This window comes from Elaeis guineensis, chromosome 15 (genome assembly GCF_000442705.2).
Source record: "Elaeis guineensis isolate ETL-2024a chromosome 15, EG11, whole genome shotgun sequence".
NCBI lineage: Eukaryota > Viridiplantae > Streptophyta > Magnoliopsida > Arecales > Arecaceae > Elaeis > Elaeis guineensis.
The window spans coordinates 70,214,001-70,226,860 of NC_026007.2; the positions used below are offsets into that span (position 1 = coordinate 70,214,001).

Genomic DNA, 12,860 nt, shown 5'->3' on the forward strand with positions numbered 1-12,860 from the left:
CCAATATTGTTGGGGAATTGAGGCCACCCAAGGATCTTGCAAGACACGCACACTCTCCCCCGAGCCTAAATTGTAGATAAAATGATATTGGATCTGTTTTCCATGAGCAGCAATTTTTTCCCAAATGTCAGAACACTTTGCTGGCTTAGTATAAGACTGCCAATTACCATTAAACTTATATTTAGCAGTAACAATTTGAGCCCACAGAGAATTAGGAGAAGGGACCAAATTAGCAGCAAGTTTGGCACATAGAGCCCGCTTCCTTGTTCTCAAAGTAACCAAACCTAAGCCACCCTGGTGTTTAGGAGCACAAACATGGTCCCATGAAACAAGATGCATACCTCTACTGTCCACTGGATGCCCCCATAGAAAAGCCCGAAGTTCCTTCTCAATTTTTGATAACACATAAATGGGCACATTAATTGAAGATAGACAATGTGTAAACATCGGATAATGCACAGAATGTAACAAAGTTAGCCTACCAGCAAATGACAATGTTCTCCATTTCCAACTCTCAATCCTGACCAACAAAGACTCCTGAACGTAGCTAAAATCGGAAGAGGTCAGCCTAGTGCCAGCAATAGGAAACCCCAAATACCTCCACGACCCTTTCTTTTCAGACGTCAGAAAAATAGTTCGAATAGTACGCTTCAGCCTTTTGAGTACTGATTGGCTGAAACTAATATTAGATTTCTGAAAGTTAATTGCCTGACCCGAAATACCACAATAAAGCATCCAAGATGGCTTTGAGACAAACACTGTCCTTAACCGTAGCTCTACTAACAGGCAGTATATCATCTGCAAAGAGAATATGTGACCAAACTGGTGCATCCCGCCGAGGTTTAAACCTTATTAATGCTGTTTTTAATGGTGTTGGGCATCAACCTTGTTAACACTGTGGAGCAATTGAAAAATGTTGTTTTATATGTTTAGCTGATTGTTAACACTAACTCTACATAAATTATGTAAAGTTGAAAGCATACTAAAATACATATAATGCAAGTAACTGGAGATAGCCTCGTAAAGAGCTGTGAGACTGCAGACCAAGTAGTTTGATGGATATACCCTCTAGAACCTAAGTTATATAGTAGTGCATTATCCAAGTGTTATGGTTCATTTAATAGATGTGAAGTTACACATGAATAAAATTAGAGGGAATTAGAAATAGGGATGGCAATGCTTGACTATCTAACTTATTTAATTTGTTTTGATTATTTATTTAATAAATTAATCAAATTTTAAATCTAAATTTTTGATCTATTTAATTAATAAATAGGTCATATTTAGATTGATAAATTTTTATCCTATCTTATATCGACTCAATCTATATTTTACTTGAACCAACCAGCCCCGAATTAGAAACTAAAAATGCTACATGAACCATTTTATTTCAACGATTGGTTCTGATCTTCATTGGTCTGTCTCATACTCATATTCTATCTAGTCCACGCACCAGGTAACTAATAACTCAAGAATGTTTTTTTTTTTTTTTAATTTCCTCCCCATGATTAAGGTAACTCAAGAATGTTAAATACTAGTCAATGAGAGATCAATTGCTTATATCACATGCATGTACTACCTAAGCGAGTGCCTTTATTTTTTCTTCTTTTTATTGATGTTGACCCACGAGATACAAAGCGAATGGAGAAGCATCACATTCAATAGCAACATTTTCTTGCTTCCATCTCCCTGTGACCAACCAAACCTATACAATTACTAACCTGTACTTCTGGGCCCTGATGTCAGATACCGTACAATTTTGTCTTTATGAGGAGACCTGTTTTAGATAAAATTCCCCTGAGGGACAACAGAATGCAAAAACGTCCATATCCACGCACGTGACTCCAGTACTCGAGCACGTGCGTCGCCATCTCCGCTCTCGGGGACCAGTCCAAGAACAATCCCATGAACTAAATCCACCGCGATAGATCCAGAGATCCCTTCGATCCATCGAAGGGTTGATTTAAAGAAGAGAGAGAGAACGCGCGCGCGTGGAGAAAGGGATATAAAATGATTGGGTTTCGTGCAACAAGAGCAACAGTAGTAGTCATGGATCGAATCCAAAAAAGCAGGAAAAAGAAGAAAAAAAAAAGCCAGAAAAATCCAACCCACTTCGATTCTTTTAAGATTTTCCTATAAGAATCACACCTTGTCCCATTTTTTTTCAAAAAAAATTCTTCTGTGGCGAAGTACAGCATAAGCATCGTGGAAGAGTATAATAACATGGTCTTATGATAACACGTTATTGTCACAGGCTCTGTCCGAATCTTCTGGTCTCTATATCGTTCTTTTATTTTTTATTTTTTAATTTTTTGTTTGGGAGGTGGAGCGGGGTTGATTAGATTCTGGTCTCTCACTTGTTTTTGGATTCGGTTTTTTCTTTCCAGTTTCGGTAAATGATGGATGTTTTCTTTTTTCTTTTTCACTCTAAAATATCTGATCTTATTTTTCTTGTTTTCTTTTGCTTTGGTTTGACTCCACGCGTGAGTCCGTCGGGTTCGTTCGCGAGATTTAATGATGATGGTACTGGGTTCGTCTTTTAATTCGGGTCTCTAGTCTTCCTATCTTTCTTAGGATTATTATTATTATTGTTATCTCTTTGTTTTTATTTGCGATCTTAGGGCGAGGTCGCGCGGTGCTAGGGTTTGTTCTCCCCTCTTTGTTTACTTTACTCTTCGTCGCCCCTTGACCCTCTTTTTGGCCCCCGTCTTTTTGTTCTCGGAGCTCCGGAGAGGTCTCTTCGCGTAAATTGCCTTGATTTCTCGCCGTGGGCGTCGATTTCCGGTCGATTTTTTCGCGATTGGAAGGGGTTTTGAGGCCTTTGGCGTGGAAGATTGGATTTTTGTGAGGTCTTTTGATCTTTGAGCTATTTGCTTGGGGTTCGGGCTCTGGATTTTGGGCTGGTGGATGGGAGTGGAAGTGGGGAGGTTTTGATTTGAGAGGGAGAAGAGATAATTGGGTTTGTGGGTTCTCTTCTATTTTCTCTGTGGCCTGCATGAAAGATGTTTCAAGCTCAGAGTTTCTCGAAACAGGGCTGTAGGCTCATTGCAGTGCTGTGCGGGAAGTTCGCCGAGAGGCCACAGGAGGAGGTGAAGCATCGGCCTTTGTATCCTTTCCCCGAGCTTGTGTCGTCCGGGCGCCTGGAGGTCAGTGTTTTCTTTATGAATTCGTGATTGGAGTTTCTTAGCAAAATGTTATTGCATTCATAATCTGGGACTATGTGGGATTAGCTTTGGTTTGGTTTTGAGTGATTTTCCTGTTTAAATGCAGGTTCACACACTTGTTAACCCAACATTAGATAAAATCAGGGATGCGCAGAAGTCATTGGATCCAAATATTTTGTACTTTCAAGGGGAGCAGCTTGAGAATGAAGAAGAAATCGGCTCTCTTGTCTGGGGAACTGTCGATGTGTCGGAACCCCAAATATTTAGCTCCCTTATTGGTCCATCATTACCTACAATAGTAAGCCATTCTACAATTCTGAAATTATTACATTGTTTGGTAATATATTATGTATTTAGTTAAAATCATAGCTTACATGCTGTTCTTCTTTATGGTTTTGGTTTTGTGGAACTAATTTGAACATAATGCGTATATATTACAAAGTTTGTGCTATAAGTATTGTTGGGAGCATGAACTGCATAATTTAAGTCATGTTGATTATGTTATTCGTTTTTGTGTTATGACATGCATGGTCAATAAATCTATCCAACTTATACCATTACTAGTTTGATTTGGGCCAAGTGTAGGAAGTGGCACTAAGTATGGTTCCACTGTGTTGCAGTTTGGTTAACTGGAACTCCTGAAATATCATTTATTTCTCTTACCTTCTTGGTTTCAAAGTAAGAAAGGTCCTAGAGCTAGCACATTCCTCTGCAATTGTGTAGCTTGCTTTTTAGCTATTCATATCATGTTTCAGACACTTGCATGTTTACCCAGAAATGTAGATTGTCAGGAAGCCATATCTAAAGCATTGATCATCTTCATTATTTCTATTAGTATGATATGCATGAGACAAATTTAATATGAAACAAGTATGACTATCATGGTTTGCACTGTGTAGGATACATCATCGGTCACACGTTATTATCTGTACTGAGCTGATGCTTTGTTCAAGTTTTCTACAAATTGATCAGTGGCATTGGCTCTGATTTTTTGTTATGTGGATGTTGAGGTTTATTTCTTATCTTTCTTCTTTAAAAGTAATAACCAGAAACCCAAAATGGAAAGCCTATTAGGTCAGTGACAAGCTGAAAAGTTACCTGGTGTTTTGTGGTGTAACTATTTTGTAGTTGCAAAGAACTCTTGCATTTTTCTTGCCATGCTCCACTTGGAGAACACCTGAAATTCATTTTGTTATGTTTGTCTTTATTTTTTGTTGTTATTTTACCTTCGTAAAATACTTGCACCTGAAACAGCATAATTGTGTATTAGACATATATCTAGATTGATAGATAGATATTTTTTGATTCAAACATTCATTTTTCAAATTAATGACTTTTATTTCTTCAAGGAAGCATCACAAGGTTCTATGTGAGAAATGACATATTTTATTTCTTGACCTAGTGGATAAGCTTTTGCTAACTGTTGTGGAGTTAAATGCTTCAAGGAGTAAGCCCCTTTTGCTCTGGTAGATGCTGAAATGTTAAACAAACCATTTTCATTTGGTATGCATTTGATTTGGTTGTACTCTGAGACTGGACATGGTCAATTTCTTGATCTATGCAGAACACATTTAACCATTGTCCTTGTTGATGTTTTGTATTTCCGTAGTCTTTTCTTCTCGTTTTTGTTGATTATAAGATTGTAATTTTTCGTTCTACTTATTTTAGTGGTTCAGGTTATCTAAACTCTCTCTTCATTGTCATTTTTGCTCCAAACCCAGCATGGCCACAGATACTGCTTCTAGATATACTGCATATATAATAATTCAATATATGGGCATTTATTATAATTTGTGCAGAATCTTGTTTCCACCTTTTATGTCTGACACCATGAGATGTGGTTGCAGGTTTATCTGGAGGTCCCAAATGGTGAAAAAATTGCACAAGTACTCCATTCTAAGGTAATAGCTGAGAAATACCAATGTGCATTACTTTGTCACTGCATTGTATTGTTTGTCCCTAATATATTTGAATTGGTGATATTTTAGCATTAAGGACTGAGATCATGAAAGTTTTGTCATTTTAAATACGATGACTTTTTGCTAATAAAAACCACTCCCTGCGTTAAGCGGGTATCCACTTTCTAAGAACTTATTATCTGGCCACTGATTGTTAGTGGTCATGAGAGCTACAGCATTACCCTGTTATCGCATGTCGGGGGTGCGAATACTGAGGGCAAGGAGATTAGTCTCTTTTTCTTAGTTATATGCAATATTGTGTATGATGGCACTGTTATTCGTCTAAAGCTCTAAAAAATTCACATTTATACTGATTTTGTGGATTCTCAACTTTTTTCCTGGCATTCTGTTGTCTGGTTACTTTGTTAAATATTTTTGTGAACAATAGTATTTAAGCTGCCTGATATTCACTTTCATGTTCCATTTCCACCTGTGGCTTGAGGCATGTAGATGGGAAAGTGACAACCTTTAACGATTTCAGCCTTGATCTGTATATGTTTGAGTTTCTTTTACATATTTTAATAGATATTCTCTTTTGAGTGTTCCCATGTTCATCTTTACTTGTAGTTCTTAGATTGGAAGAAATATTGATTGGAGGTATTTTCTTTGTCAGGGAATTCCATATTTGATATATTGGAAGAATACATTTTCATCTTATGCAGCTTCTCACTTTCGCCAAGCATTGCTATCTGTAGTACAGAGGTATATTTTTTGCTTCCCTTGGTGCATGACAGGTGAAATTTACAGCAGCTTCATGATTTTCTGTTTTCCTTTTGCAGTTCATGCAGCCATACATGGGATGCATTTCAACTTGCACATGCATCTTTTCGGCTATATTGTGTACGAAACAACTATGTTTTGCCCGCTGACAGGCAAAAAGTTAGTGGGAAGCCTGGGCCTCATCTACTGGGAGATGCTCCTAAGATTAATATATCTCCTCCAGATAAATTTGTGGGTGAAGAAGAAGAGGAAGAAGAAAGGTCATGTGATACTTTACCTGCTATAAAAATATATGATGACAATGTAGATATGAGATTTCTTGTTTGTGGATTACCATGCACATTGGTAAGCTTGAGCTCTTATTTCTCAACTCTAGTTCTTTTTTACATACTGATTTGTGGATTTAATACTAAGTGTGTAACATTTTATCTTCTCCTTTTCCAGGACGCTTGTTTGCTGGGTTCCTTGGAAGATGGCCTTAATGCCCTCCTGAACATTGAAGTAAGTATAATGATGCAATAGTTATTTAGCTGATTAATCTGGTTAAGCTGAAATTCATTACATGATAGATCTTAGTTATTCTTGGACTCCTAGGATGGTACTAGTATTCTTCAGTATGAAACGCAATACTGAGGCAAGCTACGACTGAATGCCCATGCAGTGGCAGAACCCAGTTGCTATCCATTAACAGTCTTTCCTCTTTCTTGTATGCGGGTTGTCACTTTTATATAAGAGAGGAAATTAATCAACATTAAAATACAAGGTTTCAGGAGAAGAAGGGATGCATATGACAATTCAAACTAAGGGATGACAAATTGGGAGAAATGTAGAGAAGAGACAGTTTTTAAGAATTAATTTTTTGTTGTCTGCTAAGCGGCATGTGATTTCAGTCTTTCATTGTCAGCTTGGTGTTGTTGGTGACTGACAAAAAATTCTAGCTAGTTTAGTCTACTGTTTGTGTCAACACACTGCATTAAATTAGTGCAACGAATTATCTCTTAATTTATGCATGGTAATTATCAGAAGGATTCTAATTGAGTTGGATTTATGTAAAAAATAGGACTACAACAATTCAACAGCCTTTTACATTTCGTTGGATGCAACACATGCTTTTTGATGCAATGCAAACATTGTTTTCCCACTTTTGGAGAACCACTTGCAATAAATTAGAGAACAAAATACGATTCAACAAGGAAAGAAACCGAAATAGCTAATTGAATCACAAGAAAATGTACCAAATTTTATTGGAATTAAAGAAAAGCCAAATATAAACTTAATTAAATCACAACTTATTCGAATAACAATTCATTAACAAAGCAACTAACAAAAAAAACAAACCTCCTAACGAGTCTCAAAATAAACACCAGTCCCAATTCATTAATTAGATAAGTTCAGGTTTGTGGAGTGGAGGTTGCAGATTCTAGATTAAAGATGGGTTTCAAATGGATTTAGATAGGCTTAGAGGGAAGTGGAGAACTTCGGGTTATACCTAATACTTCAGTCCAAGCTATTGAGAAGCATCAAAGTTCCTTTCAGCTGTAAGTGACTCCAACTTTCTGCTGTCTGGACCGGTTTTCAACAGCAAATCAGCACCGTAATTGCTTCAACCAATAATTCTCTGCTCTGCACGACAGGGACAGCAAACAGGAAGGCCAATCCAGGCTCGGGTAGAGAAAAGGAGGGCCAATCCAGGCTCAGAATAAGGAGAGGATAACACCCAAATAGGGCTGCGAAGAGGTAGATCTAGAATTTTTTTTTTCTCCTTCTTTTTGAAGTCGGCACCCTCCTTCTTTCAGCAGCTGACTTTTCTCCTTGAAATCTCAACAAACTTTTGGTTCAAACTCCAGGTTGCTAAGATATCTCCATCAGTTGGTTGCTTAAATCTCTCCCATTTGAATTTCAACTTCATACTCCAGGTTGTTGCTAAGATATCTCCATCAATTTGTTGCTTAAATCTCTCCCATTTGAATTTCAAAATTCAGGTAAAGAAGAACTTCTCTCGAATCCAGATTTTGGTTCAGGTTTAGGAAAGGTTTAGCTTAGGTGTTTTTTAGGTTATTCTAGTTAACCTCAACTTATCCAATTAAAACATGAGACTGAAATTTATTAGGAGACTTACTATGAAAGCTAGTTGATGCCCACATCACTTTTGTTCTAATAGGTTTAATGTATATATGGTAGAGTTATTATCTTTCATGACCAATGCATGTTATTTACGTTCTTGCTCCCTATACATGGGAACCATGTTTAGACAAGGATTTAGGCGCCTTGTGTTGACTGGTGGCAAGCATGGCGTGTGCCATGCTGTGTTGAAACAAAAATAGTGGGAAAAAAGAGGACCTTTTGGCTTGGTGCTAGTTGTACCTACATATCTCGACTTATACACCCTTCAATGTGCTGGGTGTTATGGCACACATGCATGCACAGTTCTGGCAATAGACTGGCACTTGAAACCTTACTTCAAATACATGGATTCTAAGAAATTTGGCATATCAAGTTCTAATGGAATAAAGATGATTTCTTGTTTCAGTTGCTTGAAAATTGTTTCAGTTGCTCCTCTGTTTCTTCCTTTATATGCTTTAAGAACTGGCAACTTATTGTTTCTCTTAACACTTTCTTGCTGCTGGTTCAGATTCGTGGGAGCAAACTTCATAATCGAGTCAGGTATATTGTGCAAACTAAATTTGCCAGTTTTTTCACCAATCAACCATGCTTGAGTGATCTTTATAATGATGGACTCATTTGGTTCGCATGAAGAATTTTTCCTCATTGGAATTTTTTCCTGGGCGGTTGATGCTTGGGAGAGTAGATTTTACATGTTTGGTTAGCCATGGGAAAGTGCCCCATTCCAAAGTGGCTCATGTTGGGTTGAGTATCTAATTTCCTAGGAAAGTTATGTAAAATACTTGTTATGCTCTTAATAAAGAGAAAGACCTGATCCCATGTTGTCTAAGTGCTGGCACGTTTGAGAAAAAAAAAATTATCCCAATTCCCAACCAGCGGGAATTGGACTTTCCCATGTCCTACTAAGGTTTTTCTTTCCCACTTTTCCGTGGGAATCTTATTCCCACGGCAAAGCTACTTTCATATTTCTCTCCTTTGAAAACTCCAACCAAACACGAGGCATTTCTCCATTTTTTTGTTAACCATACTCCCCCCCTCCTCTTCCTGTGAATCAAACGAGTCCTATGTATTGTAGAAGATGATTTATGGCAGTGATTTGAATATATATATATATATATTATTATATGTATATATATTTTTATGGCAGTGTTTGCATTCCATGATGAATCATGGTAACATGAGTTGATGAATTGTATTAAATGCTTGACAGTGCTGCACCGCCTCCTCTTCAAGCCGGGACATTTTCTCGTGGAGTTGTGACAATGAGATGTGATCTCACAACTTGTAGTTCGGCTCATATCTCGCTCTTAGTGTCTGGTAGTGCGCAAACATGTTTTGATGATCAGGTACAAGCTGTAACTGTTTTCTTTGCTCATTGAGTTGTTAAACTTCATGTTTATTGAGCCAATTTTCTTCTAACATGCAGCTGTTGGAAAGCCACATAAAACATGAACTCATTGAGAAGAGTCAGCCAGTTCATGCTCTTCCAAATTGCGAGGAAAGCAAGCCCTCATTGTCTGAACCTCTGAACTCTCTTTCTATAGCTTGTGGGGCTCCAGTTTTTGAAGTTCGGATGAAGGTTCCATCTTGGGCTGCTCAGGTTGCTTTCTTGCTGACCGTACTTCTTACAAATTGATACTTTGTATTCATCTGTAAAAAGTATGATGATTTTATAGTAAATTAGATGTGACCTTTACTTGAAAGAAAATTTTTATTTCTGTCAAAATTTTACTCTGAACATCAACCTATAAATTTTCTACATTTTAACATTAGTCGATACCTGAATCTTCTCAAAAAATGTCAATAGCTGAAGATGAAAGCAAATCTTTTAGTTAAGAATAAATATTCAAATCATGAATGTTTACCATGAATGGATGGTCCTAGTTAGCTGCTTTTCTTTTTATACTGACAAAGGGGCTTGATTATTGCATTTGTGGTGATGATATGATACAGGTCCTGAGACAGCTTGCACCAGAAGTCTCTTATCGTAGCTTGATTACACTTGGTATTGCAAGCATCCAGGGTATCTCCGTTGCTTCTTTTGAGAATGAAGATGCAGATCGCCTTCTTTTCTTATGTACAAAAAAAAGGAAAGACTTGAGTTTACAAGATGGATTGCTTTTTAGTGTGCCTACCTGGTCTTCCTCTCTTATAAGAAAAAGGTCCAGACCACTTCCAGAAACAGAACCTATGATCTGTAGCAATACCTTGAGTGAGAATGGAGCAACTTTCCTGAAAGATGATCAGGATGTCAAGGAAGAGGAAGGTTTGGTGAAAGGGACTCTCTTGTCCTCCATGCCTGCTAAGCAGAGGTTGAGGGTTGCTGCAATGAGGCCAATTCCCCGCTCTCGGCAGCACAGAGTGCTGCCTTTTTTGAGAGTTCCTGAAACTAATGGGAATGATGTAAGTCAGGCAAAGCCCAACCTGCCAATTGTACCTTCTGTAAAGCATAATATTGCCCCACCTGCTCCAGCACACAGGAAATCCATGTCAAGTTCTGTCCATGCTCAGCACATAATTTCTTTAAATCCTCTGCCAATGAAAAAACATGGATGTAACAGAAGCCCAATTCAAATTTGCCCCGAAGTACGTTCTCTAATCTTGTTGCTCTGTAAAGGAGCTTGCATATCCCTGCTTAACCTTTGTTTTTTGCTTTGTGTTATAGGAAGAATTCTTAAAGGATGTCATGCAGTTTCTTATCCTCAGGGGGCACAGTCGGCTTGTTCCCCAAGGAGGAATATCTGAGTTTCCTGATGCCATACTTAATGCAAAGCGCCTCGACCTTTTCAATTTGTATAGAGAGGTTTGCTTTTGTTGTCACATGCATATACAATATGTAATGCTGCTTCATATCGACAGCTTAGTTGGCTTGACTTCGGCGATCATTTATTTCCTTTCTGAAAATCTTAAATGGTAACAATGCATATGCGTCACTTGGTACAGGTGGTTTCAAGAGGAGGTTTCTATGTTGGGAATGGCATAAACTGGAAAGGCCAAGTTTTTTCAAAGATGCGCAACCATACGGTTTCCAATAGAATGACCGTGAGTTTTTTACTTTCCTATCCGCTTCTTTTGTACATATTGCTATTAATTGTATGAATCATTCATGATATTGACTTTGGGTATTTTATATATTATGTATAACAGCTTTCCTCTGAATTGTGTTTTCTCTATAAATGATATGATTAAAAAATCTTATAGAAGCATCGGGTGCCTTTTTTCTCAGCGAAAATGCTTGCAGACTAAGCACACTTAGTGTTATCATTTGTTACAGAAAGTGGTCTTCGTTTACTAGTATAATGATCATAGCTGAGATTTATAACTTCTGCCTCTCAAACAATGTTGTGGGCGCTTGAATTTGGTTGACATCCTCAAATTGGAGGCATGCATAAAGGAGATTTGTTGCACTCAAGAACTGAGGTCTTGACGACCAATTGTTTTCAATTCCAGGGTGTTGGGAATACATTAAAAAGACATTATGAAACTTACCTGTTGGAATATGAACTAGCACATGATGATGTGGATGGAGAGTGCTGCTTGTTGTGTCACAGGTTAGTAGGGATTAATCCTTTTTTCTCTTATGTTCTTTCTATATTCAAAAACTAATACTGACATGGAGCATGCTGAGTTATTTACAGTAGTGCTCCCGGTGATTGGGTAAACTGTGGTTTATGCGGTGAATGGGCCCACTTTGGTTGTGATAGACGGCAGGGTCTTGGTGCTTTCAAGGTTCGATCTTTTATCAAGTTTGCTTTAGTGTTTCATATCATACTTCCCAAGTTTTCTCTTAAATTATAACACATTCTGTCTGCACGTTTTCTTAGTGTCATTGAATTCTGACCAGATTGCTGCTATGTAACATGGTTCTTTTAATTCCAGTAATTCTTGCATTCTGTATGCCAAATTTGAGATTGTAGGATCGATGGTACTTCGTGCATCACACCAGCCCTTTTTATCATGTGTGCATTAGGGAAATTATATTTTTGCTTGTGTAGAACAGCACTTGTTTAGCATGGCCTAAATTGAATACTTTACCTTAAAATCTATTCATTTTAAACTCTTCTTTTTAGGTTCTTGACTTGCAACTTCAGATTCTCACTAGTTGTGTGGTGTGATGACAGGACTACGCAAAGACAGATGGATTGGAATATATTTGTCCTCACTGTAGTTTTTCGAATGTCAAGAGAAAATCACAGAAAGTGGCAAATGGGTATTCAATTACATCCTCCGTTCCACGACACATGTAATCTTTTTCTTTTACTTTCCCACTCTCTGCATAAGAGCAGAGCCCCCAGTTTGTGAAGGGGTTGTAATTTCTATAATCCTCATGGCTGTTTCATTAATGTTAGTCTAGGCTGATATTTTAGATAGCTCCTGAACAACTACACACAAGTGATAGAAGGAAGTGTATCTTACCCAGAAATGTTTTGAACTTGATTTTTCTTAATTTTTTCTTAACCCTAGGCAGTTTCAAAATATCGTGAATGGCCTTTTTGTTTTGGTTATTTTCTTTTTCTTTTTCTCCTCTACAGTTTGTAAGATGTCGCAATTTGTTTGCGACCTTTCTTTCCAGTGGTACCAAGAGATCAATGTGTTGGTAAGCAAAGAGCATGCTATGCAAGTCATGAAAAATGTTATGGGAGGTCTCTGAAAGTGTTAATATAGTGTTGGTAATGTTTATAATGGTCGTTTTTCTGAACCATGTTTCAACTCGATGCGTCCTCATGACATGCTGAGAATATCGTACTTTACATAAGCTATGAGTTGTAACCACGCATCTCTATCAGGTGATTAGGTTATTTACTACCTACTTACGTTTAGTACCAAAAGACGTGTAAATGTGGAAAATATGAGGATGAGTCGCAAGGGCGGTGAAAAATGTCAGGTAAACGAA

The 12,860-nt window shown here is 37.7% G+C and overlaps 1 protein-coding gene across 2 annotated transcripts; it reads left to right on the forward strand.

Moving 5' to 3' along the window:
- Positions 1-1,924: 1,924 nt before the first annotated feature.
- Positions 1,925-12,442, forward strand: LOC105058588 (AT-rich interactive domain-containing protein 4-like). 2 transcript variants are annotated; one of them, XM_073249246.1, is made up of 16 exons: positions 1,929-2,273; positions 3,033-3,146; positions 3,271-3,462; positions 5,012-5,065; positions 5,736-5,824; positions 5,902-6,187; positions 6,287-6,343; positions 8,475-8,506; positions 9,177-9,312; positions 9,393-9,566; positions 9,920-10,552; positions 10,632-10,769; positions 10,910-11,008; positions 11,417-11,517; positions 11,605-11,695; positions 12,088-12,442. In XM_073249246.1, exons 1-16 carry the CDS (start codon positions 2,232-2,234, stop codon positions 12,211-12,213), a joined length of 2,364 nt encoding a protein of 787 aa, XP_073105347.1. In that variant the 5' UTR covers positions 1,929-2,231; the 3' UTR covers positions 12,214-12,442. The 2 variants fall into 2 exon arrangements, with proteins under 2 accessions (XP_073105348.1, XP_073105347.1); XM_073249247.1 differs by lacking the exons at positions 11,417-11,517; positions 11,605-11,695; positions 12,088-12,442 and adding an exon at positions 11,241-11,410 and having other exon boundaries at positions 1,925-2,273.
- The last annotated feature ends 418 nt before the right edge of the window (positions 12,443-12,860 follow it).

Coding starts and splice junctions, on each gene's coding strand:
- LOC105058588 (XM_073249246.1), top strand. CDS start 2,232: ATGATAACACGTTATTGTCACAGGCTCTGTCCGAATCTTCTG. Junction 2,274..3,032: donor GGCTCTGTCCGAATCTTCTG/GTCTCTATATCG, acceptor TTCTCGAAACAG/GGCTGTAGGCTCATTGCAGT. Junction 9,313..9,392: donor AAACATGTTTTGATGATCAG/GTACAAGCTGTA, acceptor TCTAACATGCAG/CTGTTGGAAAGCCACATAAA.